Consider the following 20,698-nt stretch of genomic DNA (forward strand, 5'->3'; position numbering starts at 1 on the left):
AACCCTAATTCCAAAACCCCACCCTTTAACTCTAAACCCTAAGGTTTGAATTAATTACTCCAGGAAGTATAAGTGTATATTTACCTCTTTAATGAAACCTATTTTTGTGACTTTGGGCCTTGAGTGCTACTTTGAGAACAAAAACTTGGTTTAGTGCTATCCTATTCTTTTTCTCTTTATATTTTGATTATGTATATTTGCTAACATTACTTTTAAATTTTATTATTAAAAAATTTATTGAACCATATTATTGAACCAAGTTTGATCTGGTAGAATCATATTGAATCATAGTTCAATAATTATCTTGTTCAGTTTTAAAAACATTGTTTATAATATAGTAGAAATGAATAAAGGTTACTAGTTTAGTTTGCATTTTAGCTAAATGTATCGTTAAATTTTTTTCCTTTAACCTCTCGATGAAACAACTTCTCCCAAGTTTCGTATTCGGTTCTCCATCGTCGTCACCACCGACTTTTTTTAAATCTTTTTGGATGTAATATATTATGGTCTCATGACCGATTCTCCTTTCTTGTTATTGGAATTTTCTTTCCCTAGACGAATTTTACTCTTTTGCTGTGTTTATCAGTTTCAAACAGGATTGGTCATCATGATATTTTTTTGTCCCTGCTTTGGATTGATTAATAACCATCTGTTCTTCATGATTGGCAGGGCCGTCTAATAGCACGTGCATGTGGAGCGGTCGAACAGGGTCCGAATATAAAAATAAAATTTTTAAAGAAATTTTCAACAATATATACATAAATTATAGTCTAAAACTTCAAAATTGAAATACAATACTGAGTAATTTAGAGTTTATAATTTATAAAAAACGTTAAACATATATAAATAAAACTACTAATTTTTAAAGCTATTTCATTATGTTTTAAATATATCGTTAATATTTTTGAACAGGGTCCAAAAAATAATTGAGACGGTCCTGATGATTGGATTATGTTATACTCGCTTTTTACTTTGTGCTTAAATTCATCATGTTGAATACACTACTAAACACCTTTTTCATTCGTTACTCTAATTTTTTATATGAGAACCAGTCTATCTACGTTGTTTATTTTAGTTCTTCATGGCGTTCACGTGGAGCATTTTAACATGAAAAATGAAGAGTTTGATGGTTAACTTGAATCACTTATGAAGTGGATTCAAGAGAGTATGTGTTGTCTCAACAGTCCGATAAATGGTCTTACTTTGATTTGATTTCAGTTTCTTTGGAATTTAATTATGGTGGATTCGATACCTCTTTGCTTGAGTGTTTGCAGTTAAAGTGAAAAGCGTGAAAAATTGGTATCGGGTTTGCGATGAGGCTTTAGACGCTACAATGGAGTGGCGAACAAAGGAAGATCGGAAATAGTGAAGATGAAGTTTTCATGGTGGAGAAGATTTCCGGCAGCCAAGATTGTCGTTTCCGGCAGCCAAGATTGTCGTTTCTAGCTTCTTGTGAAAAATAAAAATTTAAGAGAGAGGAGAGAGAGTATTCTCTCTAATCTCTCTTCCTCCAAACCCTACTTTCCTAGCCGCCGCCTCATCTGCTTCTAGATTCGGTGGCCGACGACGCCTGCTCAGTCGTCGGTCGCCACCCCCTCTTCTGTCTACTTTCTGCTCGCCTCCTCCTCTGTAGCCAGGCGTCTCTCCCCCGTCCTCTTTGCTTCAACGTCTCTGGATTCTCGTTAGATAGCGGCCGGATCTAACGATTCTAATCGGAAGTTGCGTGTGTGCTCACCTTCTCTGGAGTGTTGGCGAGGCTGAGGTAGGTCGTTTGCTTGCAGAAAGCTCCGCTCTGAAGCTCGATCTGGTTCAAGATCTGGTCGGTTCTGGGTCAGTTCCACCTACGAGGTATCGCTGGATTCGCAGAGCGTCGCTGCCTCTGTTTTTCTAGCTTGTCGATGCCTTCTATTGTCTCTGGATTTTCTTTCAGTCTGGTGCTCAGTCAGAACTTCCCCATCCAGATCTGTCGATCTGAGATGCAAAGACGAGTTGAGGCTCTCGTTGGGGACTTCTTTCCAGTCAGATTTTCTCATCAACAAAGCATTGGCGGCTCTCCTATGTCGTCTGATTTGGGAGCCCTCGGCTCCTCTGCTCTTTAAGTTCTAGAAGGAGGTTTTGACAGTCGTTGTACCCTGCCTTTTCCGTGTTTGAAGCTGGTTATCTTTGAGTGGTTTGCTCGTGCGAAGGGACCGGAGTCAAGAGCCAAAACAACCTCCGCTTGCTTCCGCCTGCGACCCTCCGCGCTTCATCTACTGGCCCCTCACTATGAGAAAAGGGTTCTCAGGGAACCTCAGTGTTGGCCTCTGGAGTTGTTTCGACGTCTGGAGTAGACTTCATTGGATGTTGGCCGGACCAGGACCTAGTCAACCCTGCTTCGCCTAAATGCCCTTTCGAAGTCGCCTTCGGGACAAGCCTCGGATCCTAGGCTTGTTCTCCGGTTGATTTACTCTTATGTGTGATGCTCTTGCTGCAGGTTCCGGCTCCAAGATTCAGCATCGTACTACTAGAACATTACTGTTGTTCTGATATCATTTTAGCTAAGCTTCGATTATCTTTAGGGAATATCGAACCTTCATGTCTCTGGATGTCTTTTTTATCTTTTTTTGGGGCTTCCACAGACCCTTGCTTGTTAGCTATCTTAGATACATAGGTTTTGGTTATTCAAAGCCATTTGTATCTCATGTATCATTATTTGCTTAATGAAATTCACATACTTATCCAAAAAAAAAGATTGTCGTTTCTACGTGAAGGACACATGTCATGAAGCTTCTTCAATTGATGTGTGGAGGATGATGTAGTAGGAACCGCTTCGATTTGGACTTTATTGTAAATTTTGGATTTTTTTTGTTTTAATCTAATATTATTATGTAAACGTGTCACTGATGCTAAATCTAATGAAATGAAAGTTGACAAAAAGAAGTTAAAAGTATTGTTTTTTTAATATATAAAATTGTAATATAGGAAATCTTATGTTTCTTAAGTCATGTTTTGGCATATTATAGTTTTTAAAAATTATTACTAAGTTTTACCCCTTCAGCTACAAAAATCAGTTTCAGAAAATATATCAATTTACAATTTCTCATATTTTTAATTTGTAAATATAATCTACTAGCATATGCCAAGTTTGGGCTACAGTTTGGCATGGGTCAAATATTTATACAACAACCAAACTAGAAAGGCCCAATAAGACCCAATTAACTTAAATTTATTTTTGGAAAAAAGTTTCTCAGCTACACCATGTTTAGTATAATATGGTGCAAACCATCCAGAGTTTAGAAATGTGTCGAAACCTACACGAAATATATGATAATACATGTCACATATACGACGTTAATAAAAATATGGTGCCAACATCATAACGAGGTTTAATTGATTTTAGCTTAAATAATTGGGGTCAGAGCGTAATTTCTTAAAGTTAAACTCCAATTAACAAAACCCGACCCGACCCGTTCGATAAACCCGACCCACACTTAACCATTTCCCCCAAATCGATTTCATTAGGGTTCTAAACAAGAAAAAAATTGGGAATTTTGAAAAGAGAGTGAGAGATTCGTCAGAGACAAAGAGAGATTGCAGAGACAGAGAGAGAGATCGATTCAGTTTCCATGGGTCGTAAGACTTCTTCATTGTCCAGACTTGGTTTGATTTTGATGGTCTTGTATATACATCTCGGCTAAGGCAGCAAACACTGCAGATCCAATGGGAAGAACATTTTCATCAAGGAAGAAATAAGGTGAATGAACCGAATGCACAGAACCGACTTGTTCGTTTCTGATACCGATTCCTAGATAGTAACCAGGTATTTTCTGTTGATAGAAGGCAAAATCTTCGCCCGCCATTATCTTCTCACCTGGTGAGACCTTCAATTACCACATCCGGATTCGTCGCCGAAACTGAATCGATCTCTCTCTATGTCTCTGCAATCTCTCTTTGTCTCTGACGAATCTCTCACTCTCTTTTCGAAATTCCGAATTTTTTCTTGTTTAGAACCCTAATGAAATCGATTTGGGGGAAATGGTTAAGTGTGGGTCGGGTTTATCGAACGGGTCGGGTCGGGTTTTGTTAATTGGAGTTTAACTTTAAGAAATTACGCTCTGACCCCAATTATTTAAGCTAAAATCAATTAAACCTCGTTATGATGTTGGCACCATGTTTTTATTAACGTCGTATATGTGGCATGTATTATCATATACATCGTGTAGGTTTCGACACATTTCTAAACTCTGGATGGTTTGCACCATATTATACTAAACATGGTGTAGCTGAGAAACTTTTTTCCTTTATTTTTTCGTATATTGTCAAAGTCAACAATCGATATCCATCCAGATACTAACTCTACTTCCGTGAGTGGAATAACAAAAAAAAAGTCATTTTCAAAAAAAGTCTATCATGGTATAAAAGGTTTAAAACATCTCTAATCCTATTTCATTTTCTACTCAAAATTCAACGTTAATTAAAAAAATTCTTCAATCCAATTTCATTCTCAACTTTATAATGAGATTAGTCCAAAATAGAATACTTATATAAATTCATTACTTCATTTTTACTTACTAGTCCAGTTAAAAATGAAGATAAATTTAGAATTGAAATATATCTCGACTCCATTGTGTAGTTATTCTATACTAAAATGAAAAAAAATGAAATCATACAGTAAAAATGCTTTAAAACAACGGATGTGTCTGTCATTGTTCACTACCTAAAAATTGTGACTAAGAGCATTTACAATATACATCTTTATATTTTTCTGCAAAATAGATAATTCTATTATATAATGGTTTTTCACAATATAGAATCTTACTTTATCTCTATCCTTAGATCATTTCCAATTTATATTGCTATTTGTTTCTAAAATATAGTGTCTCTATAGTAGAGATGGAGTTTTCTCTAGTATATTTTTCTATAATAGAATTACTCTAATAAAGAGAATAAATAGTAATTGTTAGAGTCAATGTACTTTTAAATGATATTATTCTAAAAGAAAAAAACTAGTAGTTAGAAATACTCTTAGAAACAGAAGAATTATGTTATGAAGTTATATATCCATAAGAAGTTAGAACAAACACACTTCTATAATAAAATTTCTTTATTTTAAAAGAAAATACAAAAATGATTACAGAGGTGATCGAAGATGGTTACAACTCTTTGAAACGATAAGATTAGGCCTTCTTTGTACGTAAATATCACCCGGTAACATAAAAGTTACATATCTCATCTATTAAGCACTACGTTTGTAATTTTTTTTAGAAATATATAAAATGAGAATTTTGTTTTTGAAACAAAAAAATAATATAAAATGAGAAACTTTGATACAAAAAGATATTTTACAAAAAGTCATACATTAGTTAGAAGTTAGAATTTGGAGGTAAATAAATAAAAAAAAAACGAGGCAATAGGCCCACCAAGACCATATACAGAAAAAAAACAAGTGCAATTGATATTCAATGCTTTGGAATAAGAATGACTAATAATCAAGACGCAACTACCAAATCAATCTTTCGTACGATCTTACACGGTGACCAAAGATGAGAATGGCATTGAGAGCCATCAATGTTTATTCTATCCAACGGAGATTCTTTACCCATAGAACAGATTCTGTAATTAGTTGCGTAACTAACCGTATAGATTTTGTTTCCGCCATGCAAAGATTATCGTCGGTCAAATTGCTCAGTGATTTGAGTTTTTAAGCATAAAAAGGTTATGAACCATAGATTTGAAACATGGTTTTAACATGAAAAAGATGATATTGTGACAATATAACATATTTTCCATATCATGTCATTAAAGTGGTCAATCTCCAACCGTCCGTAGTGGTTGGTCGTTGCCAATAACTTATTCATTGAACGATGAAGGCAGCTTTGTGGTTCCCATAAAACAGGCAAGTAAAAGCGCACACCATGCATTAATTCAACTAAAGTAGTTGTCTGAAATTTCAAAGTTAAATGTGTAATAGTATTTTATAGTTGCAAATAATATTTTTTTAATGAAAACATAACTAACTTAAATTAAACAAAGCATTGATCTTTTTAGAAGAAGTAGAAGAAAATGTTTTGTTCAGTTCAAAAAAATTTTTTTTTGTCCGTTTATGCATATATCTACGAGCAATATATTGTTCTATATAATATTGATTGACTTTAACTCCACTTTCCGTATTTTTGTAACATAAAAGAGGCTTATTATTTGAATCAATGACCAAGACGATGGTCAGATCAGTTTCTATGTTTAGTAATCTAATAATTTAATAGGATTTTACGTAAAAAAGGGAACATTAAATGAACTATTACAAAGAAAAGTTTCAAATAAAATTTGATCTGCATATGAAATCAGTTATGGATCTCTGGTCGATATGGTTGGCCCAAATAAATTAATCACTACCTACTCATGCATTCGTGGCATTCAAGAGATCAATGGTTTTTTTCTTTTTGGAAACTGTGAATTTTATTAGTAAGTATTATCTTGGCTTTGATTGATAAATAGAGATCAATGATTAATATACGTTCATGCACGGATACAAAAATGGTGAATCATACAATTAAGGAAATAAAACCAACGAGGAAATATTCAAGGAAAGTAATAACAATTAAGGAAATAAATGGTGAACGAAGCTAGTATAGTGGGGGGGAAGAGTATTCATTAAAGTTCTCGTATTCCTAGGGTTTCATTTTAATCATCTGATCCGAGCACTACAGTTTTTGCATAACAACATATAACAAGTTTTGAGAATTTGTTTTTGTCTGAAAATCTTATTTAGTGAAAACAGGTTGTATACATAACAAAATGAAGTATATTATGTATCCACCTGATGTTGTCATAAAATTAAAACTCATAAAATATACGGACATGATTTCACAGCTAGGTTAGGTAGCCTAGGTTAACTAAAGCCAAAGGGACCATGAGTCCACATCTAAAGTCTTGCAACTCGCTTATATATATAGAGGATAAAGTGACTTTCAGTGAGAAAAGAAAAAAATCCACAAAACTTAGATAGAGTGACAAATAAGTCAAATAAATGGGTGGAGAAAAGAACAAGACAAGGGATATGGTGGAGGAGGAGGAGGAGCCGCTCAGCCCATGCTCACGGCTGTTCAATTCACCGGATTTCAACTGTGCTATAATCGTCACAATGGGATGTAAAGTCAAAGGAAATCCACCTGCAATCATCGAGGGCCTTAAACACACACTCGCTAATCACCCTCGCTTCTCCAGCATTTTAGTAAGTAACAACACATGTATATTATTTATATGAGCACCAATATATTTCGTTACTGTTTTTTTGTGAAAAAGGGTTTACTATTTTACAACATAGTAAAACTGATATAAGATCATTAGTTTAATTCGGACAAAAAAGAGAAAAAACAACGAAAATTCATACATAGCTACATGGTTAATAATATTGCAACATTAAACACCATTTCTCTTACCATGTTTGTATCATTAAGAGCATTTACAATGTAAAATTTCTTTTTTTTCTTTTAAAATAGAATAAAAATGGATATGGAATAAATATGATCTAACCCTACTTCATTTCTCCCTCCATAATGGAGCAATGAACAAAAAAAAAAAATTACTACATCAATGGAGTAAATTTTATTATGGAGTGAGATATGGAGTTGGGTTAGAGCATTTCTTACTCCATATCCACTTTCACTTCATTTTAGAGTAAAAAATGAAATTGAGTTGGAGATGCCCTAAAGTACATTATCTTAATTAAGAGTCATTAGTTACCGTAATCAAACCGAAATGGTCAAACAAGCCTTTTTTGGTCAAAAACAAGCCTCTATATATTTTTAATATATATATCAGAAAAGGAACAATCATGGATTTATTTATATATGAAAATCATAGTTTTATTTATATATGATTTTTTTGGGTAATAATTCAGGATATGAAGAATGGGAAGAAAGGGAAACCAAGATGGGTTAGGACAAAAGTTAGAGTAGAAGAGCATGTGATTGTTCCTGATATAGAACCCAACACTGAAAATCCTGATCAGTATCTTGAAGACTATATCTCTAAGTTAACGACCGTTCCTCTAGATTTGTCTAAACCATTATGGGAAATTCACGTGCTCTGCCTCAAGACATCAAACGCTGAATCCATTGGCATTCTCAAAATCCATCATTCTTTGGGTGATGGAATGTCACTCATGTCTCTTTTCCTCGCTTGCACCCGTAAAACATCAGACCCCGAGGCTTTGCCTACTGTGGCGGTTCAGAAAAAACAGTTTGGACCGAGCTGCTACACTGGTTTTTTCAACAAGATTTGGTGGTTATTTGTAGGGCTTTGGTTTATCCTAAGACTGGTCTTCAACACTTTTATTGATGTCTTAATGTTTGCTCTAACAATTTGTTTCTTGAGGGATACGGAGACTCCTCTCTTGGCAAAACCCGGTAGCGAACTTAAACCAAAGAAGTTTGTCTATCGGATTATCAGTTTTGACGATGTGAAGCTGGTGAAAAATGCAATGAACATGGTAGATTTGTTGTTTTTTTCTAATCTAAAGAATCTCTTGATGAATTATGAATAATCACTGACATATTAGCTTTTAATCTATTTTGTTAGACGGTAAATGATGTTCTTCTTGGAGTAACCCAGGCCGGACTTTCACGGTATCTTAGTAGGAGATATGGTAAAAGTTCGATTTTGTTACATTATTATGTCATACATAGTAGTTTGGTTTTCACACTCATCTAAAGAAGCTCTTGTCATATATGTTAATGAAATAGATCAAGAAGCGACACCGAAGTCCAAAGATTTGATGAGGAGAATCCGACTTCGTTCAGCCATTATGATTAACTTGAGACCAAACACAGGAATAGAGGTACATAAATATTTGATCTTGGAATCTTTAAAATTAAATACATAAAAGCTGATTGTGTAATGATGCAATATAGGCTCTGGCGGATATGATGGCCAAGAAATCGAAATGCAAATGGGGAAATCTCTTCGGTTACATCCTCCTACCATTCTCCCTCGGGCTAGAGACTGATCCTCTAGAATACCTGCGCCGAGCAAAAGTTACGGTCGACCGCAAGAAACAATCTCTTGAGGCTGTATTCTCCATGGCGTTCTTTAAATTGATACTTAAAGTTATGGGGCTCAAGGTGAAGTTTAAGTTGCTAATATATATCTTCGATCATTTATACATTTAATTTTGTTTGTCTAAGTAAGTTAATACTATCTAATGGTGAACCAAATTGAAAATACAGGCAAGTGTGGTCCTTGTTAGGAAAGTGATCCATAGTACAACATTGTCATTCTCAAACGTCGTCGGTCCAAAAGAAGAAATAACTTTTCATGGCCACCCGTTATCTTATATCGCGCCTAGTGTTTTTGGCCACCCACATGTAAGTGTATGCATATATATAGACAATTCATTATATACATTTATAGACATTTTTTTGTTTAATTATCTTGCTTTCCTAATTATATATATATTCTTATGTGTGTGGAGGCTCTTACTCTACATTTCCAGAGTTATGAGAACAAGGTGATAATATCAGTAACGGCCGATCCAACAGTCATTCCAGACCCTCACAAGATGTGTGACGATTTGGTGGAGTCTCTCAAGTTGATTAAATCTTCTGTCCTAGAAAGAGGGTTATATGAGATGGAGGTTTAATTAAAGCTCTTCTATTGATTGTGTTACAATATCATAACATCCGTTTCTTATATGTACTACGGTTCCTCTGTTGTTTACCTTACTAAGCTATAGCAAACTATAAATGTCGATGTAAGAACCTCTAAGATATCGATCAAGTTTATATTAACCAAAATGTCGATTTTGGTTAAAAATGAAATTTTAGTTACTTTTAGTTTGCTTAGGAGGTTATCAATCTAATAGAAGCTAAATCATATCATAATCCTCCCTTTTTAAGTTACTTTCATCTCATTCAGTATAAAAATAAGATGTGAAAAGAATATAGAATATTTGTCACAGGCTTGTAAAGAAAACATTTCTTTCCGCCAAACAAAGACTACTTAATTCAACCGTAAGGATACTTGTTTGTTAATCAGTAACACACTATCTAAATGATCGATTTTCATTTTAATCAAAGATTCCGGTCCATTTCATCACATAGCTTGTGAGGATTATGATTGTTGGGTCAACCGCTATCTAGATTACCATCTTATCCTCATGGCTTTAGAAATTGATAATTTATATCAGAAGAGCGTCCTTTAGATCTTTCAAAGAGTCTTCGATTTCATCAAAAATAATCTGAGGATCTTGTATGACCGATGGATCAACGGCCATCGATATAGTCATCTTGGCCGCATAACTTATGAAATGTATCAACAATGCCTACCAAAAAACTAAAAAAATAATATATGTATATATATAACATATGAGAAGAAACGGTCGAGAGGATCTGTTCATGATTGCTATTATAAACTTCTCATTTCAAAATTTCCACCACAAAAATAAAACGTACTTGTGAGAGTTCATTTTTTGAAAGCGCTTAGAGCGATGTAAGAAAAAGACTTTGCATTACCTTATTATCAATAAAAGCAAAAGCTTCATCAAACATAGCTAGATAATAGATATACTAGTTTGGTAAAGCTCAAACTTTATGCACCAAAGGTAAATATTTAAAGGGAAACATATAATAATAAAATATCTATGGTAGTAGTAATAGTAGTGGTAGAAACTACTTAATATCATGTAGAGCAAAGGTTCGATACACTTTTTGACAATTCTCCAATTTTAAAGATGCTACATTAAATAGTTAAAGTATTTGGGCTTTAGGCGTCATATAGTAACAGATCGGCCCTGCTAGTACATATCTGTCTGTGGACGTAAACATAGTTCTGAGCAAAGAAACATGTCCACATGCTATATATGTCCCGGAGCTCAAACGTAATATAACTTGATCCAAAACTCGAAGCCACAAATAGAATTGCCCTTTTTATCTTCTGAAAGATTAGGTAGATTTTTTTTTGTCTAAAAACATTAGGTAGATTAACAGGAACATTACAACTGATTTGATACACAAAGCCGGCGAGAATAAAATCTCCCGCAAATAGAGCCGTCGGAATGAGAAAGCAATCCCTGAAGATTTAAGCCGGAGGATAACAGCCCATCCCCGGAAACAAAACAAACACTAGCGAGAAGCTAAGATTTTACAAATATCTAATCAAGGTCATACCAGAACAAACACTGAACAACGAAGCTAGCTCGAGCATAGATGGAGAAGAAGAACAGAACCATCAGAGATCGATCTTTGTTAAGGACGACCAAGCCACACTTTTTATTAGATGCTCCAACACACACCACTTCATACCATTTAGGAGCCAGAGTAAGACAACTTGATACCATCCTAGAATACGAGAGGGAAGAGAACGGTTTGCCATACGCTTCTTACGGCTTGATGAGAAGAGAGCCGAAGCTCCAAAATCCTTCGAGACAAGCCGAATATACTTGCATGCAAGCAGACCGAGATGATCAAAACTAGAGTAAACTCAAAACCAATATACAACCTAGAAAGGAAACAATTGAGAAAACAATATAAAAATTCTAACCGACGCCGTGGCTGAGGAATGAGGAAGCCAACCGACGTCGGTCGGGTACAACGCACTAAACTGGAGAAGATGAAAGAAAACGAGAGGGAAGAAAAGAGAGAGAGAAGAGAAGGACAAGATTATTACCTTTTTTTTACTCCTCTCTATTTTTTTTACCAAACCTTTAAGCCGACAATATGTAATCCATAAAAAGAAAATTAGAGGTGGAGATACATAAAGCAGCACTTTGATGTATTTAGTAAAATCAAACTAATAATAATTTGAAACGTAACGTTCTTTCATGCTAGTTAGTTATCTCTAATCAATACATCTTTTGACTTTAGTTTCTTCTCTCCAGTGGTTGAATATAAGTTATTCAATGAGATTTTCACAGCGCATTACCAACAATTAATAGTATTAACTATTAACACTGATGCCGAATTCATCAAGCATTAGGACTGAATTATTATATGGCATCCATATTCGCTTCGAAAATAAATATTCGGAATATCTTAATTCAGATCTAGATAATAAAATGACAGATTCGTCAAAATCGAATCCGGATATCTTGATTTTTAAATATCAAGATCCAGATTTTTAAATATATTAATTTTTTTTTAATTTTATTAATACTTATATTCTATATATTAATATTTATACATTAAAATAGTTTTAATATTATATTAAAATTTTAAATATTATATATATATATATTGTATAAATATTTAATTTAGGTACTAATTAATTTTAGAATTTTAGTATTTAAAAAGAAAAATTTATTGTTTACTGATTCGGATACAAATCGAAATACTCACCGACATTACAATATCTAGACGGATATCCGAAATTCAGATATCTAAGAGGCATGAATCTGAATACAAATGCTTAAATCACGGATCCAACTAATTCGAATCCGGATATCTTCAATTTTTCAGATATCTAGATTGATCTCACCCTTATCAAGCAATATGTTTAAATGACGTCATATGTCAGAAAAGTAGTCTTCTATAATTAAGATGGTGGTTCATATATCGTTAATTCGTTATTAATATATTAATATCTAAATCCTTTTTTGTTCAACAACTAATATCTCAATCTATAGAAATGAAAACTACACTTTGGCTACAGTTAACATAAACATATAGTATATTTTTTGTGTGACTATTTTTTTTTGGTCGAAGTATGACTATTTATTAATGAAATTTGATACTCATGTGGTTTTATGATCATTTTTATATTTATTTATAAAAAGAAATTAAATCATTGATGATAAAATATTCAATATGAGACTTTTATTAGTTATAGTAACTTATAAAAAAATTTAAAATTCAATAAAGTTTTTGAAATTAAGGTATTAAATTCACAATTCTTGTTCAATGTAAAATTTAAATTTAAATTTAAGTATTTATGTATTTATATATTATATAGTTTATTTTAAAGGACATTAAAATATATATATATGTATATATATATATTTAGATATGTTTATCTATTAAATAAGACATCTTACTTCATATCTATTAAATGAGACATCTTACTAATATGGTTTTATGATAAATTGTATCTTGCTATAATCATTGATCAAAAAATGTCAAATGTGCGATTTTTAACAGTTATATTAATTTATAGTCGTTTTTAAAATTCAAATATAAGATATACAGAAAATATTAATATTTATTTTATGTTTAATGTGATTGTTTAAAAAGAAAGTAATATAAAATTAAACAAAAATTATAGAGGATACACAAATTGTTATCAAATATTGATTATTCGAAACCATTAGTTGTCATCTATATTTTAATCAAACTAGACAATTCCGTAATTTTTACTTAAAACAGTACAAAAAAATATTTTTTATACATCAATATTTAATTCTATAATTAGTTTAATGAAAAATATAGTATATATTTAGATAAACCAACATATATTATAAGAATTCTAAGAATCCTTTTATTTGTTGAACCAAAAAAAAAATTAATCCTTTTATTCATAACACATGCCACATGGTGTAGCTCAAATGATGTATTGTTTCTCAAATAATTAATATATAAAGGATTATAAATATTGGATCCTCAACCAATTGATCATCATGATATATATATTTCACTACTTAAGTATCGAAATGTTTATCGTACAGGCTTCAAAAGTTTATATAATACCTAGATACCGTAATGTGAGAAATACAGCCGATAAGCATAAACCACATGAGACCTTTTCGTTCAAACTAGTTGAGCCAACAAAAATCATTCAGTGATCCAAATGTGAGTGGTTTCATGAAATAGAAAATTGTGAAACAGACAAAACACAAAAGGCTAAGAAAAGAAAATAGAAAAAAAAAGAGAGGTTAAGGGACATACCAGTTATGTAAAACAAGATTTACTAAATATTTAATATCCCTAACTGGTCAAGGATCCGAAATTGTCAGGCCAGGCCAGGGAGCCATCAGATAATTAAACCATCCATATGTAAAACAAGATTTACTAAAAATCTAATATCTAAATCCATAACACAAAGATTTTTGTTTATAGAAGGTTAAAACTACCTTATTAGGATCCTTGAATCCAAAGTCGAGTCGTTTTCAATTTTCAACTTTTCTAAGAATCCGGAATCCTTTAGATGCAGCACGCCTATGTGTTTATGTTTGTGGCTGACATCCAATTTTTGGTTTTTAGTGCGTTGTTATTTTATCACATCAAACCATAAAAAATCATATCACTACAAAAAACATGATATTTCCCAACGGAATTCCTGATGAAAAAGTCATCGGAAATTTCCGAAGAAATTCTGACAAACCTCTGACAGAATAGCATATGTAGAAAGTTGTCGGGATTTTCGACGGAATTCTTTTTGGTTTACATCGTACATCCGTCGAATACCAATTTAGGATCTTGAAAATACAATATTTTAGGGGTTAACGGTCTCAAAGAGATTATTGGATCATATGATAAGTGAAAAAACAGTGGGCATAGTAAACACTCAATTTTTTGAAAATAATATCACTTAATGTCATTCGTTTGAATCATAAACTTCAAGATAATATCATGTATACTTATACAAACGATTAAAAGAATTCTTCAATACTCTAAAAATATCTATATATATTTGATAGTTTGTGAGGAAATAAACTTTTGTATACCAATTGTGGATCTTAAAACCCACACTAGGAATTTGATAGTGATTGTTTGTAAAAGATTGGAAAAGAAAATAACGTGGACAACGATATTCTCAGAACATAACAATGTAACCAAATTCCGGTTGACAAAAATAGACTTTATTAATAGAGATTGATCGAATACAATGGTTACAATGAGATAGAATCACAATGGCTAAGAAATAAGAACAAATCTTGAAAGTGAGAGCTGAGGTTGAGGTCGTGTGTGTGTGTATAGTGTCTAGGGTTTCAAATATATATCTTTTCCTTTATAGTCCCTCTATTCTCCTTGTTTGTTAACGCGATCTTTTCATGTTGTTAGCAACTCCGAGATCTTTGGTCTTATTGTTTGGGAGAATATTCCTCTGAGATCGATTTCTTCTTCTGTGCACGGGCTACCGACCTTGCATCCTTCCTGCGACCTTATGATGGTTTCTCGACTATCGTATATGAACTTCGCGTTGTTGATAATGGGCCAGGTCTTATCTAAGCGGGTTGTCTTGTTGGGATTTGGGCCAATACCAATGTTATAACATAATTGGATATTCTCGATAGTTTTTTTTCATTTTTTGACTCGAAATTACAATCCTTCAGTAATTACTGGCATATACTAATTTAGGGTTTTGAAATATAAAATTGTAGGGATTAACAGTCTCACAAAGATTACATGGCCACATGCTAAGTGTAAAAAAAGTTTGGGCATTGTAAACACTAAATATGTTTTTAAATAACATCAGTTACATGTAACTAAATTGGATCATAAACTCCAAGGTAGTATTATGTATTCTTATAAAAATTATTAACGAAATTCATCTAAAAAATCAAAAAAAAAATTAAGTGTTTTTGCTAGTGTGTGAGTATAATAAATGTTTCCATACCAATGGTATAACGTAATCGGATATTCTCGATAACGTTTTTCATTTTTCTTGACATGAAACCACAATCCGTCGGATTCCCTACAGCTAACAATTTAAGGTTTTGAGTCGTATCGGATATACTAGTGGATCCTATATCTTTAGAAGCAAAAAATCAAAACCGAACCGAGAACCGAATGGTAACCCAAATTTCTATAATATAGTTTATATTCTTATAAAAATTAACTATATTTTAATTTTAAAATAGTCAAATAGTTTAAAAATAATATTTATAACTTAAAATACTCAAAAAATGAATTACGAGAATACTTTTTATCCAAAATATATAAAATTATCTGAATTATCCAAAAACTTTTAATTGAAAACCTAATAAATCTGATATTTAATCCAAAAACTTGAATCTTAAATATTTTAACCCTAATTAATCGGAACCGAATGGGATTCAAAATTAATATGGATATAAGTCGTGCCTAACTTTATACCCAAACTAAATCGAAAACTGAAAAAACAAAATCGAAACCAAACCAAATTTTCTAAATATCCGAACAGATCCTAAACTTCTAAAACCTAAAAACCAAAAGAACCGAACCGGAACTGAATCTAGAACCGAATGCCCATGGCTAGTTTGCGCTGTCGGTACTAACCGATAATATATTATAGTCTCATCCCTTAACCGGAAAATTGAACCGGAGTTCTTAAAATGACCGAACCACGGCCAAAAAGTAGTTCTTAGCCATTTCTTCAGTTTTGCATATATAATCTACGTAAAAATATTAATGGATGTAGGTGTAGCGTTTTTTCTTATCTTTTATTATTGTGTAGTGTGGATATTTTTGGTACGTAGAACTTTATTTCATTGACTATTCCATTTTAATTCTTTGGTGACTTGAGTTGGTGGGGGATGTAGATTTGTCCTATCAAACCTTCGCTTTTCGTAAAAAAGAAAGCTTCACTTTTCGACCTTGTATGAGCGCGTGACCTTTTTACTCTACCAATACTCATTATATTTTATATTCATACACTTGTGTGTATATTACAAAAAAAAACTTGTGTGTATTCGTCCATGGGAGGGGTAGGATCCACATGAGGGACAATGGCGGATCTAGAAATGAATGTTATGGGGGGGGGGGGGGGGGCATTATCAAAATTGTTTAAGGAACCAATCGGAGGCATCTGCCCCACCCTTTGACCACATGGCTCCGCCACTGATGAAGGATGGATCACATAAAAGTGATCTATAAAAGTTGACTTTTATTGTAATAATCCGCTCGGTGGACCCAAACTGGCTCTACAGAATACCGACCATAATCTTTCACCTGTGAATCCTAAATTCTCTCCAATTAGTTGTTGGTGTGCTTGGCATTCCTCGAACCCAATACTTCAACCTATAACAACTCTAACATATGATAAGATGTCATCAAATGATTTGTACCGGATGGATTTTTACAGTATTATCAGTGAATGTGATAGATTATTGAGTTTTGGCTCCATAAAATATCGCTAACGCATCAGTCAACTCTGGTTTACTTGAATTACAACAGGGAAGAATTTGGAGACCTTACACAATTTATTTTTTTAAAACTAACAAAACTTTTCCATAACAATTTAGGAGTTAAGGGTTTATATATATTAACTCTTAAATATTTAGAGATTTAAAGTCATTGTTTCACTTATAACAGGATTTCGTTACAACTTGTTTTTAGGTTTCTTTAGATAGGCATCTTGTACATTGATTAAAATCATAATGTGAAACTACTTGTCTTCATTGGATAAGATAGGCCACCAGGCTCACTCATCGGCTTTGTCTTTCTATTATGTTTTTCACTTTTTTACCATTGAAGTTTGTTTTCCTAAGGGTCACTACTATGTCACATTCTAATTATCATTCTAAATAATATTAACGTTCTTAGAAAGAAAGAAAAACTTGTTCAGTTTGGCTTTAATCCACTTTCAAGAACATATGTATTTGATCATATGTGTCTAGCTAAATATACTTGATAGGCCAGCTAATTTAAGCTTCTTTGTTAGTGTTGTTGTGCATCTAGTTCAAATTTCGCAGGAAAAAGCACTTTACACCATAAATGATATCAGTAAAAGCTAGCTCCAAACCATTGAAAAGATTAGCGCCTAAACCTCAAACTCATAAAAATATATTTACATACACACACACACACACATATATATATATATATATATACACAATATAACCTCTTTAAATTAATACTCTACAAATTAACATACACTAAAAATCTTAATAAAATAATATAATTTTATAGTCTCAAATTGAGTTTTTGGTTCAATTAGTATATCGATAAATTAATATCTCTATAAATTAATAAAAAAAATTATAGTTTTGGTGTAGTCCCAACATTATTAATTTATAGAGGTTTCACTGTATGAAAGTATATAGATTTTTATGAATATAAATAGATGACCAAGGCATATTATGTGAATTCAATCACATAATTAGTACTTTTATGTTTTTAAATATTATTTTCTTAAAAACATTATACCTATTAAAAATAATATTTTTATTTTCATTAATTATTGTTTTTTTTATTTTTAATTAAGTGTAATACATTTGTTTCTTAATAAATATTTCATCATTCATATTTTTATATTATGTTATATTTTAATATGGTGCATTAATACAAATTTAGAAAATCTAAAATTTAAAATATTTTAAAATAATATTTTAAAACAGAGAGAAGAAGATTCTAACATGTTAGAACTCTCTTATTATAAATAAAGCTAGAGCTTGATATTTGCGTCCGCACATGTGTTGTGTTTTACATTTTTATAAATTGATTAATATAATTTTAAATACATAGGTTATTTGAGTATTTTTTTAAAAATTTTACCCATCATAACTAAAGTCTCACCTGAATCGAGGATGACCTTATTTGAACTCCGTCCAAAAATATATAATATCCAAACATAGCCAAATTTTAAAACCCAAAAATCTTTATACATGAATGAACTGATTCGTACTCGAACAGAATGATAAAAACTGTTAATCAGTTTGAGTTCTTTTCAGAAATAGAATAACTACATTCTAACTTGTGGAATTTTTATGTCCGCACGTAAATAAATGATATTGAATTATTATGATAATGACAATTACTGAAGTATTTATGAAGCGTGAAAAAATATAATAAAACACTTAAAATAGGTAAATTTTATTTTATAATTAATGTTGTATATTTAGAAAAGACAATAAATAAAATGGTTAAAAATAATCTAAATAGAATGAAATTTTTTAAAAATATTATTTTTAATAGGTATAGATATAATGGTACCTAAACTAATATTACATATAAATGAAATTTTCTAAAATAATACACTCTTATGTTTTATTTTCAAATTTATTACCACTACTTTATATTTTCAATATTTTAATATCAAAATGAGTCATATCAATCCGTTTATCTTCAACGGATTTTGACACTTTGTAATCTATGTGACACAGTTTAATATCTATATTATTAAAGTAGAAGTGTCTTAAGCTTTTGTTTGAAAACATGGATAGTAATAAAAAATAAATATAATGCTTCTTGGAAACATGGTTAGTAATAAATTAAAAAAAAAGTAATGGGTTTATGCTATTAAAAAAATTGGAAGTCCATTACATTATATTAAAAAGTAATGGACTTATTTTACTTGATATACATATTCAAATCAAAATAATAATTTAAAATTGATTTATATCAAAAATTCATTCAAAAATATACATATATTCAAAAATTGATTTTTTACTAACATATTTTCCAATAACCATTATAAAAATGTTTTCAATATATATAAGAAAAATACAATACAAAGCCAAATTTTAAACACCAACTTAAATTATGGTTTTTATATTTCACATTGAAATATATAATGGATATATGTGATAATTTATATGATTGTACGTGTAGAATATTATTAATTATAAGATTACTTATTTGATGGTACGTATAAAATACAATTAGTTATATGATAATACATATTTTTGTAACCTATGATGACACTTATAGGATATATAATAGTGATTAGGGATGGGCGTTCAGGTTCGTTTTCGGGTCTGTTTGGGAATTCGTATTCGGTTCAGATCTTTGAGGATTCGGTTCAGATTTGGATAACCAATTTAAATTTAAAAAAATTTAAAATTTATTATATGCTTTAGTTTTTAAAAAATCTATAAACAATAGAATATATTACATATAAATTTGAATAACATATGTCAGAGTACCTAACTTAACATATAAATTGGCTTGGTTTAAACATTTGGATAGAGAATTAATAATTATTTAAGTATTTTTGAGTATATTTTAACTATTTTAGATATTTACGTTTGATTATTTGTATATATTTTTAAGTACTTAAACGAACTTAAAAGTATCATATATATTCTGGATGTTTTTATATAATCTAAAAATAATTAATATATATAAGTATATAAATCTATTTTGGATATCCAAAATACTTCGGTTGGGAACGGATTAGGTTTCAGTTCTTCAAATACCAAAGTTTTGAATAATTAGGAATATTTATTCAATTTCGGTTCGGATTTGGTACTGCTTATTCGGATTGGGATCGGTTCGGTTCTTCGAATTCGGGTTTTTTGCCTAACCCTAAATAGTGACATAAAAAAACAAATAGCATCATATTTTTTAAAAAAAATACACTCGCGCGGGCACGCGGATCAAAATTTAGTTATATTATTATATTTAATTGAGACTAAATATGCTATAGGCAAAAGTATAAAAACAAAACGCTAAACCTAATAATGCAAACAGTTAAATTAAGTATATATAATATAGACTGTTTACTTAGGGCCTGAGTGGTTTAACCGCAGCGGTTGCGGTTGCGGTTGCGGAAGTTTGCGGATGCGGATGGTTGCGGTTTCTAGCGGTTTTAAGAGATTTGTACGACTGGTTATGCGGTTAGAAATTTGTGCGTTTGCGGGATACTTATGACTGGTTAACTACCAAATGCAGCAGCTGTTAAATAATAAATTAATAATATTTATATTTTATACAATTATAAAAATATCAAAAATAATAATATTATAATAAATATAAAATTTATATTTAGAAAGTTATAGTTTAAATTTTTTAAAAATATAGAAAATATTTTTATTTTAAAGTTTTATAATATTAATTAAAATTTAATTGATATATTTTAGCATTTTTAT

The 20,698-nt window shown here is 31.3% G+C and overlaps 1 protein-coding gene across 1 annotated transcript; it reads left to right on the top strand.

The window, feature by feature from the left end:
- The first annotated feature begins 6,928 nt into the window (after window positions 1–6,928).
- LOC106418823 (wax ester synthase/diacylglycerol acyltransferase 11-like) lies at window positions 6,929–11,585 on the top strand. The gene is made up of 7 exons (XM_013859576.3): window positions 6,929–7,210; window positions 7,880–8,470; window positions 8,560–8,626; window positions 8,724–8,818; window positions 8,892–9,101; window positions 9,207–9,344; window positions 9,452–11,585. The coding sequence occupies exons 1-7, from the start codon at window positions 7,007–7,009 to the stop codon at window positions 9,617–9,619; spliced, it is 1,473 nt and encodes a 490-aa protein (XP_013715030.2). The 5' UTR covers window positions 6,929–7,006; the 3' UTR covers window positions 9,620–11,585.
- Window positions 11,586–20,698: the final 9,113 nt, after the last annotated feature.

Source organism: Brassica napus, chromosome A2 (assembly GCF_020379485.1).
Source record: "Brassica napus cultivar Da-Ae chromosome A2, Da-Ae, whole genome shotgun sequence".
NCBI classification, from domain to species: domain Eukaryota; kingdom Viridiplantae; phylum Streptophyta; class Magnoliopsida; order Brassicales; family Brassicaceae; genus Brassica; species Brassica napus.

What these genes read in the sequence shown, in the direction of transcription:
- LOC106418823 (XM_013859576.3), top strand. Translation starts at nt 7,007, where the DNA reads ATGGGTGGAGAAAAGAACAAGACAAGGGATATGGTGGAGGAGGAGGAG. An exon ending in CTCGCTTCTCCAGCATTTTA is followed by an intron (nt 7,211 to 7,879) that starts GTAAGTAACAAC and finishes GTAATAATTCAG; the next exon opens with GATATGAAGAATGGGAAGAA. An exon ending in GTGTTTTTGGCCACCCACAT is followed by an intron (nt 9,345 to 9,451) that starts GTAAGTGTATGC and finishes ATGTGTGTGGAG; the next exon opens with GCTCTTACTCTACATTTCCA.